The 16,511-nt window shown below is 40.1% G+C and overlaps 1 protein-coding gene across 1 annotated transcript in view; it reads left to right on the top strand.

Annotated features, from left to right (window-relative positions):
• The window catches only part of LOC143275583 (heparan-sulfate 6-O-sulfotransferase 2-like), a 31,493-nt gene extending 18,827 nt beyond the window's left edge, over positions 1 to 12,666 (top strand). Inside the window, exons 2-3 of the mRNA XM_076579786.1 lie at positions 7,202 to 7,364; positions 9,790 to 12,666. Coding sequence (XP_076435901.1) covers positions 7,202 to 7,364; positions 9,790 to 10,398 — 772 coding nt within the window. The 3' untranslated portion in view covers positions 10,399 to 12,666. The remainder of the gene's footprint in view (positions 1 to 7,201; positions 7,365 to 9,789) is intronic.
• Positions 12,667 to 16,511: the final 3,845 nt, after the last annotated feature.

Genomic DNA, 16,511 nt, shown 5'->3' with positions numbered 1-16,511 from the left:
AATAATGGAGTTTCGCCTACGAGAGATATCGAATATAAAAAACAACCTCGAAAAAGAGCGTGATGAAAGAACTTTATTTTATAAAAAATATAAACGCGGTGTAAATATCGCTACAGCCGCGGATACAACGCTGACGACTCTTAGTATCGCCCTTGGGGCATCGGGTGTTGGATTACTGTTGAGTGTCGCTGCTGCTCCCGTAGCTATTGGAATAGAAGTGGGAGCTGGTCTCCTTGGTGTAGTTGGTTTAACTTGTAAATTTATTCATAAAAAATTAATGTCACAAGCTATGAAACACAACGAGATTCGCGTGTTGGCCGAGTCAAAACTGAACACTATAAATGATCTTATTTCAAAAGCATTAGAAGATGATAAAATAAGCGATGAAGAATTTAGTCTCATTCTGGCTGAAGTTGAAAAATTCAATGCAATGAAAACAGACATAAAATCGAAACACAAAACTCAGTTGTTAAAGAAAAATCTTTTAGATGGTAAACCATCCAAAAAGCTAACTAGGTCAAACGTTCAAATGTGAACGTTTGACACCTCCTCTCTTTAAGAACCAGAACCCCCAATAGGGCGCTTAAATCCGGATCGCGCGGGTTTTTCGTTTTTATGGGCCTTATGGACGCTTAAATCGTTACATATAGAACCCCCATGACCGTTTCGCTCCCCCTCCATACACATATCCAACCATCTTGTGATTTGGCTCTCCATACACATATAACTTGTATTTAACTTGATTTTTTTTATGCTTGAGGGTCGTATTACTCCAACATACACAGATTTTAAATAAAAATTTTTTATGCTTGAGGGTCGTATTGGATGATTTTGGGCTAAAATCAGTTGTATTTAACTAAATTTTTTTTTTTATGCTTGAGGGTCGTATTGGACGGTTTTGAGCTAAAATCGGTTGTATATAGAACCCCCACTCCTTATACTACTCATGGTAGATGTGCTCCTTACCCTGTTCTACAACGGGAATTTAATCCACCAGTGTGGGGATGTTAAGTTGAACCCAGGACAAGACAAAGACAAGACAAGACAAAAGACAAAATCTTTATTATCGAGGGTAATAGATAAGCAAGTAACATACTTTTTTTACATCCAGCCCTCGCCCTAAAGAGGGAATAAAGCTAAAAAAAAAAAAAAAGAAAAAAAAAGAAAAAAAAAAAAAGAAAAGAAAAAGCGAAAATGAGCACAAAATCAAAACACAATCAAAATACACCATTATTTCACCATTCAAAGCCATTCCACAAAAGGAAGAAGAAGAGAAGAAAAGAAAAAAAAATCATGAAACACACACACACACACACACACACACAACGCACACAGATGCACCCACTCAAGAGAGAGCGAGAGGGAACCCACAAATTGTCAAAAGCAATGTTATCTTAGGTGAGGTCAATTTTTGTGAATAGGTACATTTTTAGATTTTGCTTAAAGTTGTTGTGGTTAGTTATATTTTTTTAAACGTGATGGTAAATTATTCCAGTACGTTCCCCCGCTGTATGTCAGGCTGGACTTAAAAAGATCATGATTTGGACGAGGTATATGCAACTTATGTACATGTCTTATGTTATTTACTGGGAAGTTATTTAAAATTGAAGGAGGTGCGTAGCCGCTTACTATGTTGTGCATAAAAACAGCCTTATTATATTCTAGTTTTAGCTCCAGTGGGAGGACCTATAATCATTAGGAGTTAATGAACATGACTTTAATAAAACTAATTTCAAAGCACGTTTGTATAATCTAACAAGAGGTTTTAGAGTATTAGCGCTAGTAGAATCCCACAACGTAGAAGCATAATCTATTATCGACTGTATGTGAGCATTAAAGAATTGTTTTCGGGCATGTGTATTTAGAAAGTGTTTTATTTTTGATAACTGGAATACTTTGAGACATCCTTTTACATAAATAATATGTTCAGACCACGATAAATCATTATCAATAACTATACCTAAAACTTTGTGTGATTTGACTTCTTCAATTTTAACATTGGAAATGAAATATTGAAAAAATTTGTTGGCATTATCTGGCGTTTCTGTCGAGTTGTTACAGACATGCATCTAGTTTTTTGAGCATTGACAGACATATGGTTATGTTCTGTCCACTTAACTAATCTGTTCACACTGTCTTGTAAATTGGATGTCAGAACTTTAATGCATGTATGGTCGGAGTGTATGGAGTCATCGGCAAACAATTCACAATTAGAGTTGATATAAAGAGGTAAATCACTAATGTATAAGGAAAAAAGAAGGGGGCCAAGAATTGATCCTTGTGGCCATACCTTATTTCTTGAAAAGTTGATTTGGAAGACTTAATGCAGACCAGTTATTGTCGATCTGATAAGAAGGAAGAAAGAAATTGTAAAGTATTCTTAGCTAAGCCTTAACAAGCAAGTTTCTTAAGGAGAAGAGAGTTATTTATTACGTCGAAGGCTTTAGCAAAATCAACGAAGACAACGCCTGTAAATTTACTATTATTTATATTGAAGAGCCATCTATCTATCATTTGTGTCAGAGCAGTATGACAAGAATGATTTTCTCTAAAACCTGACTGTACTGGGTGAATCAATTGATATTTGTTTAAGTGACACAGTATATGTTTTTGGATATGCTTTTCAAGTGGTTTTGAAAGAACCGATAATATAGATATAGGCCTGTAGTTAGAAGGATCAGAAGGATCACCTGATTTGAAGAGTGGAAAAAACTTTAGCTTGTTTGAAACATACAGGAAAATAGTTTTTATCAATGCAGAGATTATAAATGTAGGTAAGAGACTGTTATTACTGGTGCTGAAATCTTTATGATTTTGCTATCCAGTTCATGTATATCTTTGATATTTGACTGTTTCATGGACATTAGAGAGGCAAAAATTTCGGGAACTGATATATAAGGGATAAAAACTTTTGAATTTATATTTTTGGATTGACAGTAATCAATTACCAGTTCTAAATCATTATATTTCCATCTATCATTAGTAATTAACTTTTCAGCTATACTTACAAAATGGTTGTTAATTGTATCTGGGGTTATATCATTAGTATTATTTTGTGATTTAGTATAGTGTTTGTTGGCTAGTTTGTTAATGGCATCCCAAATAGATCTTGAGTCTTTTTTGTTAGTCACTTTCTGTTGGTAATACTTGTGCATAGCTTTTCGTTGCATTGAATTCATTTTATTTCTTTTTTAACATATTCTTCTTGATTTACTGGTTTTAGAAGATCCCTAAGGTGCATTTCATTTTTTATTTCTTTAGAAATCCATGAAGGTAACATACGGTGTTTCACTCGTTTAGTCCTGATTGGTGCATGCTTACTATAAATATTACTAAAGGTTCTTATCCAAAAATATAAAGCTTTTTCAGGATCGGTGTATTGATAGACATGAGAAAGTGGAGAAGAAAGTAAATCATGGAAAAAAAAGTATCTGTGTTAAAGTTGTTGAAACATCTATATTCAATGATTTTGTGACTTGCTTTTGGAATTTTAATACCTTTTCTTTTCCAAGTGATGCAAACAGGTGAGTGATCGCTACATCCAGTGACTGGAGAACATATTTATACAATATTTTGTTTACATGAAACATAAATGTGATCAATGAGAGTACTGGAACTAGGGGTTACTCGTGTTGGTTTATCGATAAGTTGTTCCAAACTGTATGCTGTATATATCTGATTCCATTGCAGCTGAGGTTTTAATAGATTAATGTTAAAGTCACCGAACATAATAATTTCTTTATCTTCGAGCATGGCAGCATCCATCATTGAAATAAAATCATCAAACCAATTAACTCTTTCAGCCGGGTTTCTGTAAATAAATCCAATAAGTAGCGGACTGATATGTTTTATTTTAATTTCTAACCATGTGGATTCAATGTCGAACTGATCTAAACTCATTTTTCGCTTTAATGTGACTGCTTGACTGTAATACACTAACAGACCTGTTTCCTTTGAAGCTTTTGGATCAAGGCGGAGTATCTTATAACCTGGGATAGTTACATCAGAGTCACATATGCGATCAGATAAACGTGATTCTGAGAAACAAAACAAATGAAAGGGATTTCCGGAATTTTCTAAGATCAATGATATGTCATTCAATTTATTTAATGCGTGATTGATATTTAGATAACCTATGCGCAGTCCTTCTTTAGAAGGTCAAGTACAGAGTGTATCCATATTCTTAAGTGGTGATGCAAAACCAACAACTAAACACTCCAGGTTCCAGGTTCGGAAAAAAAAATAATAAAAAGGTAAAGGTTGTTTAACGAAAATCACAAGGTGTTTGAACGATTGCATACAGTTAAGCAAATACACACACATTCAAATACACGCGTGTACAATATTAAAAATAAAGTACATATATAGATTACAAGGACCTAGCAGCAAGTGGGACAGCTTGCGGCAGACACGACTGGGCAGCACTGTCAGGATATAGCTAACAAAGCAAAGAAAGCAGTTATTGTCACACTTTATATATTGTATAAAATAGATTGTAGCTCATTTAGTGTTTTTGGTAGGTTGTTTGATTCTCAAGTTCAGCCAATATTGCAGTATGGAGCACTGGGACTGGAAAATAATGTAGCAACAGAAAAACATTACAGAAATAACGCGCACTATTCTTCATATTTTAAAAGCAAATAAAATGTATCAATAACTAGAATGCAGACCATGTTCATGACACAACTTGACAAAAACATGCGATCATACATTCTTTTTTAATCCTGCAAAGCATCATTGGAAGAGCAGATTTTTGTTTCAATAAATGGCAATTCATTTTATTGCTTACAAATGATTAACTCTCTTCATACGAACGACGAAAGAGACGACGTTAACAGCGTTTCACTCCAGTTACCATCATCAAAATATTGCAAGCGGAAGGCTCTTATACTGAAGAGGTGAATGTTGACAAAGAATACCACAATCCTGACGACGGAAGCTAAAGGTTGGGTCCTTCAGACACCCACTGGACATCCGAGGGGTCTGTGTAGAGGAGAAGAGAGGACTGGCCGTACTGAGTGAGTTAAAGCATGAAGTGGATGTCACTGGGTCAGTCTGCTATGAAAATCGTTCCTGGATCATAAAAATAAAACACAAACGACGTCATTTGACAACGCTGATTAGATCTGGTCCGCGATAACACAAACATAATTAAAGAATCTGTCATCAGTCAAGTCTCTCAATTATCAACAATAAGTAGCTATGTAATTTCGAATGATGTAAAGACAAATACTTTCACAATAATGAAAAGAGGATACTTTTTTTCCCCATAGGATTTCTCATCGAATAATTTCTGCGCGTTGCAGGCAGCCATTGTTTGACACGACCGGTGCTTCGCTTTAATTAGGACATCATTAGGGAAACTCCCATTTCGGTATTTTATATGAATTATAAGTATGGGTACACCCCCAGGCTTCTCAATCTTTTAAAAAAGATTGTATTTCTTTATAGCCTGTTCGAAAAAAATAGAGTTGAAACTATGCACGAATTGTTGTCTTTCATCAACAGGAGCACTTTTTTTTTTTTAATTCAAGCTCTTTTTATTCAGACTTACTTTTGGTCTTGTAAATTAAACACCAGTGATGTGAATTGATATTCACAGGATCAAAACGTAGTAAAGTTCTACATCTTTGATTGGATGAGCGGTTTTAACAACTTTTTGTTCTCAAAACAAACAAAAGTTACTTTATTCGTCCTTGTTTAATTCTCTTCATGGGAACAGAAAAACTGGATCACAGACGTATGTGATAACATGATGGTATGGTATGCCAGTGCATACTGTCAGAGCAGAAAAAAAAATGGACGAGTGATCAAAATTAAATCGATCGTTACGTCGCTAAAAAAAAAAAAAGTCAGCATAATCAAATGTGTCTATACGCAGATGCTCTCTTTCACTCATAAGTGCAGTGAGATATTGCTTACCCCCCCCCCCCCCCCCCGCCCCACCCCGCCATCATTCGGATTAGACGATGAACCGAGATCCCATGTGCAGCACGCACTATAGGTGCACTGAAAAAGTACTAATGGCAACGAGAGTGTTGTCCTAGGGTAAAATTCTGTAGAAAAAAATCCAGTCTGATAGGTGCATAAATACATAAGCATGCACTCAAGGCCTTGACTGAATGCGTTGGGTCATGCTGCTGGTCTTGCAGATGTGTAGCGTACATGGATTTGCCCGAACACAGTGACGTCTCCTTGAGAAACTGAAACTGAAACTGTCATCAGATTCCATTACGTCACCATGTTGCGGTGTCTGTCATAAAATTCCATTTCGTCAACATGTTGCGGTGTCTATCATCAGATTCCTTTACGTCACCATGTTGTTGGTCTGTCATCAGTTTCAATCACGTCACCATGTTGTGGGTCTGTCATCAGATTCCATTACATAACCATGTTGCGGGTCTGTCATCACATTCCATTACGTCACCATGTTGCGGTGTCTGTCATCAGATTCCATTACGTCACCATGTTGTGGGTCTGTCATCAGATTCCATTACGTCACCATGTTGCGGTGTCTGTCATAAAATTCCATTTCGTCAACATGTTGCGGTGTCTGTCATCAGATTCCATTACATCACCATGTTGCGGGTCTGTCATCATATTCCATTACGTCACCATGTTGTTGGTCTGTCATCAGTTTCAATCACGTCACCATGTTGTGGGTCTGTCATCAGATTCCATTACATCACCATGTTGCGGTGTCTGTCATCACATTCCATTACGTCACCATGTTGCGGTGTCTGTCATCAGATTCCATTACGTCACCATGTTGTGGGTCTGTCATCACATTCCATTACATCACCATGTTGTAGGTCTGTCATCACATTCCATTACGTCACCATGTTGCGGTGTCTGTTATCAGATTTCATTACATCACCATGTTGCGGTGTCTGTCATCACATTCCATTACGTCACCATGTTGTGGGTCTGTCATCACATTCCATTACGTCACCATGTTGCGGTGTCTGTTATCAGATTTCATTACATCACCATGTTGCGGTGTCTGTCATCACATTCCATTACGTCACCATGTTGTGGGTCTGTCATCACATTGCATTACGTCACCATGTTGCGGTGTCTGTCATCACATTCCATTACGTCACCATGTTGTGGGTCTGTCATCACATTGCATTACGTCACCATGTTGCGGTGTCTGTCATCACATTCCATTACGTCACCATGTTGCGGTGTCTATCATCAGATTCCATTACATCACCATGTTGCGGGACCCAGTACAGCGCTTCGTTAGTGAGTGGCTGCACGTACAGCTCGGCGCCACGTGGATAACAGCGTCACTGAAGTGCAACGGGAGAAGGGCGACAGTGAAGGAGGTGCCTCGCTGCTATCACACTCCGGACTGGAAGGTAAGTCCGGCAATGGGGTGGTGCGCAGGGTTGCGTATGGGGTGGGCAACGATACGTGCGTTGGCTAAATGGGGTGATGGCCTAGTGGTAACGCGTTCGCCTAGGAAGCGAGAGAATCTGAGCGCGCTGGTTCCAATTACTACGCCGGCAGAGTAGGAAAACATAAAAAAACAACAACAACCAACCTGCCCCCCCAAAAAAGAACAACAAAAAAACCAAAACAAACAGTAGGCAGGAAAAAAAAAGAAAAAAAAAGGGTGGCGCTCTCAGTGTAGTGACGCCCTCTCCCTGCGGAGAGAAGTACGAACTTCACACAGAGAAATCTGCTGTGAAAAAAGAAAAAGAAAAAAAGAAGAACAATACAATACAATACGATACAATACAATACAATGGCTACAGAGTTGGACTCTCGCCAGACTGTCCTGAGTTCGATCCACGGCTTGAGCCGTACCTGGTGGGTTAATCCACGGCTTGGGCCGTACCTGATGGGTTAATCAAGGGTGGAGATTTGTTTCCAATCTCCCGTGTCAACATAATGTGCAGCCTTGCTTGTGCCTGAACCCCCCCCCCCCCATCCCCCCCCACAACCCCCCGCCTTCTTCTTCGTGTGTTTACGCATGGAGAACTTTAAACGCGCACGTTAAAGATCCTGTGATCCATGTCAGTCAGAATTTGGGTGGATTATGGAAACAATGACATATCCAGCATGTACACCCCCGAAAACGGGGTGTGGCTGCCTACATGGCGGAGTAAAAATTGTCATTCACGTGAAAGCCCATTCGTACAAACGAGTGAACGTGGGAGTTGCAGCCCACGAACGAAGAACAAGAAGAAATAATAAAAGAAAGAAAAAAAGAAAGAAGAAAGAAAGAAAGAAAGAAAAGAAGAAGAAAGAAAGAAAGAAAGAAGAAGAAAGAAGAAGAAGAGGAAGAATAAATAAATAAATAAAGAAATAAAGAAAAAAAAGAAGGAAGAAGAAGAAGAAAGAAAGAAAGAAAAGAAGAAGAAAGAAGAAGAAGAAAGAAAGAAAGAAAGAAAGAAAGAAAAAAAGAAGTAGAAAGAAGAAGAAGAGGAAGAAAGAAAGAAAGAAATAAAGAAAGAAAAGAAAAAGAAAGAAAGAAAGAAAAGAAGAAGAAAGAAAGAAAGAAAGAAAGAAAGAAGAGGAAGAAAGAAAGAAGAAGAAACAAGAGGGCAAAAGAGGGTTTTGACGTTTGGTTTATGGGATATAATCCTGAGGTATAACGAGTTACATCCTTTGGCTTGGAACGAAGTTAGCACCTTCATCCAACCACCTCGCAAAACCTCAGATTGTGCACAAGTGCACACGCACTACAATTTCACAAGAAAACAGACTGGCGTTTATGATTATCAGGTCATTCAACCGTATGAGCTCCATCACACTGCCTTCTGAAAACAAACAATCGTCGCATCAAAGTAACGGAAGCTGTAGTTAGAATTCATTTAAGTCAAGTAAGTTTACAGTTGGGCCAACAGCAAAGTGAGAGCTGTATTATCAATGGTTTCTCCAGTGCAATGGGAAACCATTTACAGCTTAGTCTTTTTGTGAAGGACTATGACTCTCAAACTAGGAGGCAACATTGCACTGGTTCTTAGTTCTGCAGCCTTGGTGGGCTAGTTGGCCTTTGGGAAGGCTTATTCACACAACGCCGAGTGTCCTAAAACCTTCTTGGCCAAAAGAGTGGGTGTGTAACTTGGGCAAGACACTCTCCACTATAATCAAATTCTAGCCGAAATAGTCCAGACAGCATGCAGCTGCCTCCTATCCTGTTCCGATGGCCTTAGTCGGGCACGACTGACAATCACACACACACACACACACACACACACACACACACACAGAGGGTATAAACAGCACTGGCTTGAAGTTATGTACCTTGTGTGTGGAGAGAGTTACCACTCTTTGCTGTTTGTTAATCGTCTGATCTCCTGGCCTCATTGATTAATATATATATATATATATATATATATATATATATATATATATATATATACATACATATTAATATATAATATATATATACATATACATACATTATATATAGATACATTATATATATATATGGGCAGAGAATGGAGTGCATAAAAGTTTGTGCCTTTGTACACATCCTTACTCGTGAGTGCATTCGAGGTGGTGTCCATGTACACACACTTATTGTTCTGTAGTGCGTGTATATATTTTCCAGTGTGTACATACAAATATTTCAGTGTGTACATACATACATGCATATTTTCGGTGTGGACATGTGTATTTTCATTGTACGTGTGAAACGTATATTTTTGGTGTGTACATAGATATTTTCAGTGTGGACATGTGTATTTTCATTGTACATGTGAAATGTATATTGTCATAATGTATTTTCAGTGTGTAGTCACGGACCTACAGGTGTCCTGCTGTGTGTTGCAGGGGGTGACCCTGAAGGAGTTCATGGACTGTCCCCACAACCTGGCCTTCAACCGCCAGACCCGCATGCTGGCCGACCTGACGGTGGTGAACTGCTACAACACCTCCGCCATGTCCCCCACCCAGCGCGGCGCCCTCATGCTGCACTCTGCCAAACAGAACCTGCAGAAAATGGCCTTCTTCGGGCTCACCGATTTCCAGACAGCCTCGCAGTTCCTGTTCGAGCACACGCTGCACATGAACTTTCTCCGCGACTTTGTCCAGTCCAACCGGACCCACAGTAGCAAGAAGAACATCACAGAAAACGACTTGAGGAGAATTGCGGAGCTGAACTACCTGGACGTCGAGCTCTACCAGTTCGCCAAGGACCTGTTCCTGCAGAGGGTCCGCCAAGCCTACGAGGAGGAGGGTCGGCCCCTTTCTGAGCAGCTGGAGTTGCTCATTGCTCAGCAGGCTGTTAGGCAAGAGAAGGAGAGAGAGGAGGGGAACTTTACTGTGTCCCTTGAACAGAATCTTGGGTTGTCCAGCCAAGAAGACATCGGATCAAAGGCAGCTGTACAGCAAAAGGCATACAACGTATCCAGACCTCAAAGTAAAAAAACAGACAGATAGAGTGGTGCTCAATCAAAATCAAGACTAATTCCTCCGAAACACACACGTGAGTATAAAAAAGAAAAGTGTCAGCCATTTTTCATAAAGACTTATTCGCTAAACACACACGTGAGTAAAACAAACAAACAAAACAAAACAAAAACAAACAAAACAAGAGAGGCAAGGCCTTCAAGACTCACTTGTGACTGAGAGTAAAACACACAAGCTTTTTATGTATTGAGTATAATTTCAAAATGTAATGTTTAAGATGAGAAAGATCATTTTAAAGCAAATTAAGTCCCCCAGCATTAATTACAGAGTAATTTCCCTTTTTACTATCTGCACCAAAACGTTTGCAAAATAAATAAAACTTCCATGCTTAGCAAAAGAAGTTCCTGTTTGAACAAAAAATGATAATAATGACTGATCTTGTTGTTAGGTCAGAATATCAGATCAAAGTGCCAAGTTTAGAGAATACAAAAAATATAAATATAACAGTAAATGCAGTTTGCATATAATTAGGCTTCATTATTTATTTTTTTGTGCCCATCCCAGAGGTGCAATATTGTTTTAAACAAGATGACTGGAAAGAACTGAATTTTTCCTATTTTTATGCCTAATTTGGTGTCAACTGACAAAGTATTTGCAGAGAAAATGTCAATGTTAAAGTTTACCACGGACACACAGACACGCGCGCGCGCACACACACACACACACACACACAGACAACCAAACACCGGGTTAAAACATAGACTCAGTTTGTTTACACAAGTGAGTCATAAACAACAACAAAAAAACAAAGATAGAAAAAGAAATGTCAGCCATTCCATAAAGGCTTATTCACACACAAACGTGAGTTAAAAAAAAAAAAGGCCACACAACATTAAACAGATGTGTCAGCCATTGAATAAAGACTAATTCGCTAAACACACACATGAGTAAAAAAAAAAAAAAAAAAAAAAGAAAAAAAGAAGAAGAAATGTGTCAGCCATTGAATGAAGACTAATCCGCTAAAAACACACGTGAGTAGCCATATGTGTCAGCCTATGTATGAAGACTATTTCTCTAAACACACAACAGTGAACAGATGTATCCATCAGCCATTGAATAAAGACTAATTCGCTAAACACACACATGTGAGTAAAAATGAAAAGTGTCAGCCATTGAATAAAGACTATTTCTCTAAACACACACGACAGTAAATAGACGTGTCAGCCATTGAATAAAGACTATTTTCTCTAAACACACACAACAGTAAATAGACGTGTCAGCCATTGAATAAAGACTATTTCTCTAAACACACACGACAGTAAATAGACGTGTCAGCCATTGAATAAAGACTATTTCTCTAAACACACACGACAATAAAAAGACGTGTCAGCCATTGAATAAAGACTACTGTTTTCTCTAAACACACACGACAGTAAATAGACGTGTCAGCCATTGAATAAAGACTATTTTCTCTAAACACACACAACAGTAAATAGACGTGTCAGCCATTGAATAAAGACTATTTCTCTAAACACACACGACAGTAAATAGACGTGTCAGCCATTGAATAAAGACTATTTCTCTAAACACACACGACAATAAAAAGACGTGTCAGCCATTGAATAAAGACTACTGTTTTCTCTAAACACACACGACAGTAAATAGACGTGTCAGCCATTGAATAAAGACTAATTCGCTAAACACACACATGTGAGTAAAAATGAAAAGTGTCAGCCATTGAATAAAGACTATTTCTCTAAACACACACGACAGTAAATAGACGCGTCAGCCATTGAATAAAGACTATTTCTCTAAACACACACGACACTAAAAAGACGTGTCAGCCATTGAATAAAGACTATTTTCTCTAAACACACATGACAGTAAATAGACGCGTCAGCCATTGAATAAAGACTATTTCTCTAAAAACACACGACAGTAAAAAGACGTGTCAGCCATTGAATAAAGACTACAAGCACACGTGAGTAAACACGTGTCAGCCTGGTGTTATAGTGTGCCAGCAGTGTCATCTACATCCCCCCCCCCTTCCACCCTTCCCCTTCCCTCCACATCTCTTCACGCCCCCCCCCCCTCCTCCTCTCCTCCCTCCCCCCCCCCTTCTTATCTCCCTCCCTGCTCCTTCCAGTCCAAGGTCTAGCGTTTGAGGTCGCGCTAACACTGTCCCAAACCTCTCCTCCCCCCCAACCCCTCCGCCCCCCCTGCCCCCCTCCCCCCCTGCATCTCCCAATTAATTGCAATGTTTTTAAAAGCGAATATGTGAAATGCTTTTTTTTTTTTGAGAACATATTACTCTTGTTTAATCAAGTTATCCGCGTGTGTGGGGTGGGTGGTGGTGGGGGGGGGGGTGGTTCGGTGCGGGCGTGTGCTGATTATCTGGTTGTGGTTTTCCGCAATTCATCTTTATTCTTATCTTATCTGTCTATTATAATCAATGTGCAGTATAGTAGGCTATGTTTATAATTATATTCAAATAATGTTTCTTAATTCTTTCTGTTTTTACATTAAGAATACTAGTTATTACCTGCAGTGTGTGGATGTATGTATGAAACGATGTATGTGATATTTTTTACATTTGTATCTTCGTGATATTTGTAGGGGCTGTTGTTGGCTTTTACAGTTATGGTCCCCATGTTGTTTACTTGTCTATGTTGTGATAATGCACCTGACCAAATTTCTCCAGTTGGAGATAATAAAGTTATTCTTATCTTATCTTATCTTATCTTATCCCTCTGTCTTGATCGGCAGCTTTGTCATTTGCTGTAGCGAAGGCATAAGGGGGGTGGGACCATTACAACACTTGACGCAACATGACAGTAACGGGCAATAACCCATCCGTTCCCTGAAATCCCCCCCCCACGACACGGTTCTCTCCCTTTAACTGTGGCCTCTGAACCCCTGTGAACTTGGCCGAGCAGTCTGGATGAAGGACACATGATTATCAAAGCTGACATACCCCATGTGGCTGTCAATTCTCTTCACCCTCTCCTATCAAAGCTGACATACCCCATGTGGCTGTCAATTCTCCTCACCCTCTCCTATCAAAGCTGACATACCTCATGTGGCTGTCAATTCTCCTCACCCTCTCCTATCAAAGCTGACATACATACCCCTTGTGGCTGTCAATTCTCCTCACCCTCTCCTATCAAAGCTGACATACATACCCCTTGTGGCTGTCAATTCTCCTCACCCTCTCCTATCCAAGCTGACATAGCCCATGTGGCTGTCAATTCTCCTCACCCTCTCCTATCAAAGCTGACATACCCCAGGTGGCTGTCAATTCTCCTCACCCTCTCCTATCAAAGCTGACATACATACCCCTTGTGACTGTCAATTCTCCTCACCCTCTCCTATCAAAGCTGACATACCCCAGGTGGCTGTCAATTCTCCTCACCCTCTCCTATCAAAGCTGACATACATACCCCTTGTGGCTGTCAATTCTCCTCACCCTCTCCTATCAAAGCTGACATACATACCCCTTGTGGCTATGAATTATCCTCACCCTCTCCTATCAAAGCTGACATACCCCAGGTGGCTGTCAATTCTCCTCACCCTCTCCTGTCAAAGCTGACATACATACCCCTTGTGGCTGTCAATTCTCCTCACCCTCTCCTATCCAAGCTGACATACATACCCCTTGTGGCTGTCAATTCTCCTCACCCTCTCCTATCAAAGCTGACATACATACCCCTTGTGACTGTCAATTCTCCTCACCCTATCCTATCAAAGCTGACATACCTCATGTGGATGTCAATTCTCCTCACCTTCTCCTATCAAAGCTGACATAGCCCATGTGGCTGTCAATTCTCCTCACCCTCTCCTATCAACTACAACTTGAGCGATGGTATTGTATTTGTATTTCTTTTTTTTTTGTTGTTGTTGTTGTTGTCACAACAGATTTTTCTGTGTGAAATTCGGGCTGCTCTCCCCAGGGAGCGCGCCTCGCTACACTGAGAGCGTCACCCATTAAAAAAAAAAAAAAAAAAATCCTGCGTGCAGTTTTTTTTGTTTTACCTATCGAAGTGGATTTTTTCTGCAGAATTTTGCCAGGCACAACACTTTTGTTGCCGTGGGTTCTTTTACTGACGTGCGCTAAGCCGTGCATGCTAGTGCACGGGTTCTCGGTTCATCGTCTCATCCGAATGCCTAGCGTCCAGACCACCACTCAAGGTCTAGTGGAGGGGGAGAAAAATACTGACGACTGAACCGTGATTCGAACCAGCAAGCTCAGATTCTCAGTCTCACTTCCTAGTCGGACGAGAGAGAGACAGAGACAGAGAGGGAGGGGGGAGTGGAGGGAGGGAGAGAGAGAGAGAGAGAGAGAGAGAGAGAGAGAGAGAGAGAGAGAGAACAATACAAATACACATTGCAGATAGCGAAATAGAAAAGAAGAGAGAGAGAGCCACAGAGAGAGAGAGCATAGGACAGAGACCCTGCAGAGAGAGAGAGAAAAAAAAACAGAGAGAGAGAGAGAGAGAGAGTCTGTATCCGTGTCAAAGCTTAAGCCATCGAAATCACATGCAAGTGACGGAATAATCTCCAATCAGAACTGGCAGTCTCTCTCTCTCTTTCTCTATCTGTATATATATATAAGTATATATATACGTATATGTAAGTATATATATATATATATATATATATATATATATATATATATATATATATATATATATATATATGTTATAGTGTGCCAGCAGTGTCACCCCAACCACCCACACTCTGTCCCCTCCCCCCCCCCACCCCTCCTTCTTATCTCCCTTCCTGCTCCATCCCAAGTCCAGTCTTTGAGGTTGTGCCGACACCACGCCATCCTCCCCCCTTCCACCTCTCCACCTCCTCACCCCACTCCATAGTCGGTGCCTTTGGTCCGCGACACCGCGTCACCAGTCGCAGTCGTTGAAACACGTGCGGTTATATGACGTCTGCTACAATCCCCGTGTTCGAAACGGACGAGCACGGCAGGTCGGAACATCCCGTGTGGCGGCCTGTCTTTCAAGTCGTTCCCCATTTCCCCTTCCACAAACACAGCTGACGTAGATGGCGGGACTTTGGAACATAAGCGAGGGAGAATTTATGCTAATGTGAACTTTGATCACGCTGGCTAACATGCCGAGAGTTGTATTGTCCTGTCTCCCCAATCTCTTTGTGACGTAAACGGGTGAACTTGTCATCATAGAATGTGTATAGACAAGTGGGTTGAATTGTAGCGAATCAGATCAATCTGTTGAATTGGACGAATTGGGATTAAGCAGCGAATCTGTCAGTCATTCACATAGCGTCACTAGGGCAAGCAAAGATTGGTTATTTCAGTTCAACTAGTTGGGGGAGTGAGTGTTGTAGCTTGCATGAGTATGCACAGTATGTTGGGGGGAAGGGATAAAACCAGTCAGCACAGCCAGTTCTTAGCTGTCTCCCAGAAGAACTGACTGACACAGGGTGACTGACTGATCAGTGATGTGAGGAACAAGAAAATCCCTGTTGGGCTGTGAGTACATGACTTGTAATGGTTTTAGGTTATGTTGATAACTTAGTTGTGTTGGGAAACTATGTTTTATGTCAATGGACAGCTAGTTTGAGTTGATCTTGTGGTTTGTGGAAAGAAAAGGGGTTAATGTGTGAAAGCTACCCACTGAGGGAAGTTCTGGCCTGTATCTTTTGAGTCCCCTCCCCCCCTTCTTCTATTTTTGTTACAGATATCTTGTTCTGTACTTTTGATGTATTACCTACTTGTTTTGTATATTGTAGGTGGTGTTGGTTCAGTGTGAATTGAACATATCTATAGGCTAACATATTGTCAGAGTGTGTTGAGGGTTTTTCATGTGTGTGTGCACATGGGGGTAACAGCAAGTGTTGTGGAACACATGTTTGATTTGTTGGTTGTTGTGGTAACATGTGTAGGAGTTGTGCTTTGTGTCAGTGGTTTACTTTGTTCAGACAAAGTGGGAAGGAACATTGTAATGTGATTAGTGAGTTGGCAAACTATGAGAGCATTGAGGGTCAGTGCTATGTTGTTGCACATTGCTGTTTACCAGAGATATGTTGGAAGTAATAATTTCCTTACATGTACTTGTGTCAGTTGGACACTTTGTGAAGGCAAAGAGATTTTGTTTGGAAATGGTAACACA

This window comes from Babylonia areolata, chromosome 30, assembly GCF_041734735.1.
Source record: "Babylonia areolata isolate BAREFJ2019XMU chromosome 30, ASM4173473v1, whole genome shotgun sequence".
NCBI classification, from domain to species: Eukaryota; Metazoa; Mollusca; class Gastropoda; order Neogastropoda; family Buccinidae; genus Babylonia; species Babylonia areolata.
The sequence above is the reverse complement of the archived record's forward strand: the minus strand, read 5'-3'. Positions and strand labels throughout refer to the sequence as shown.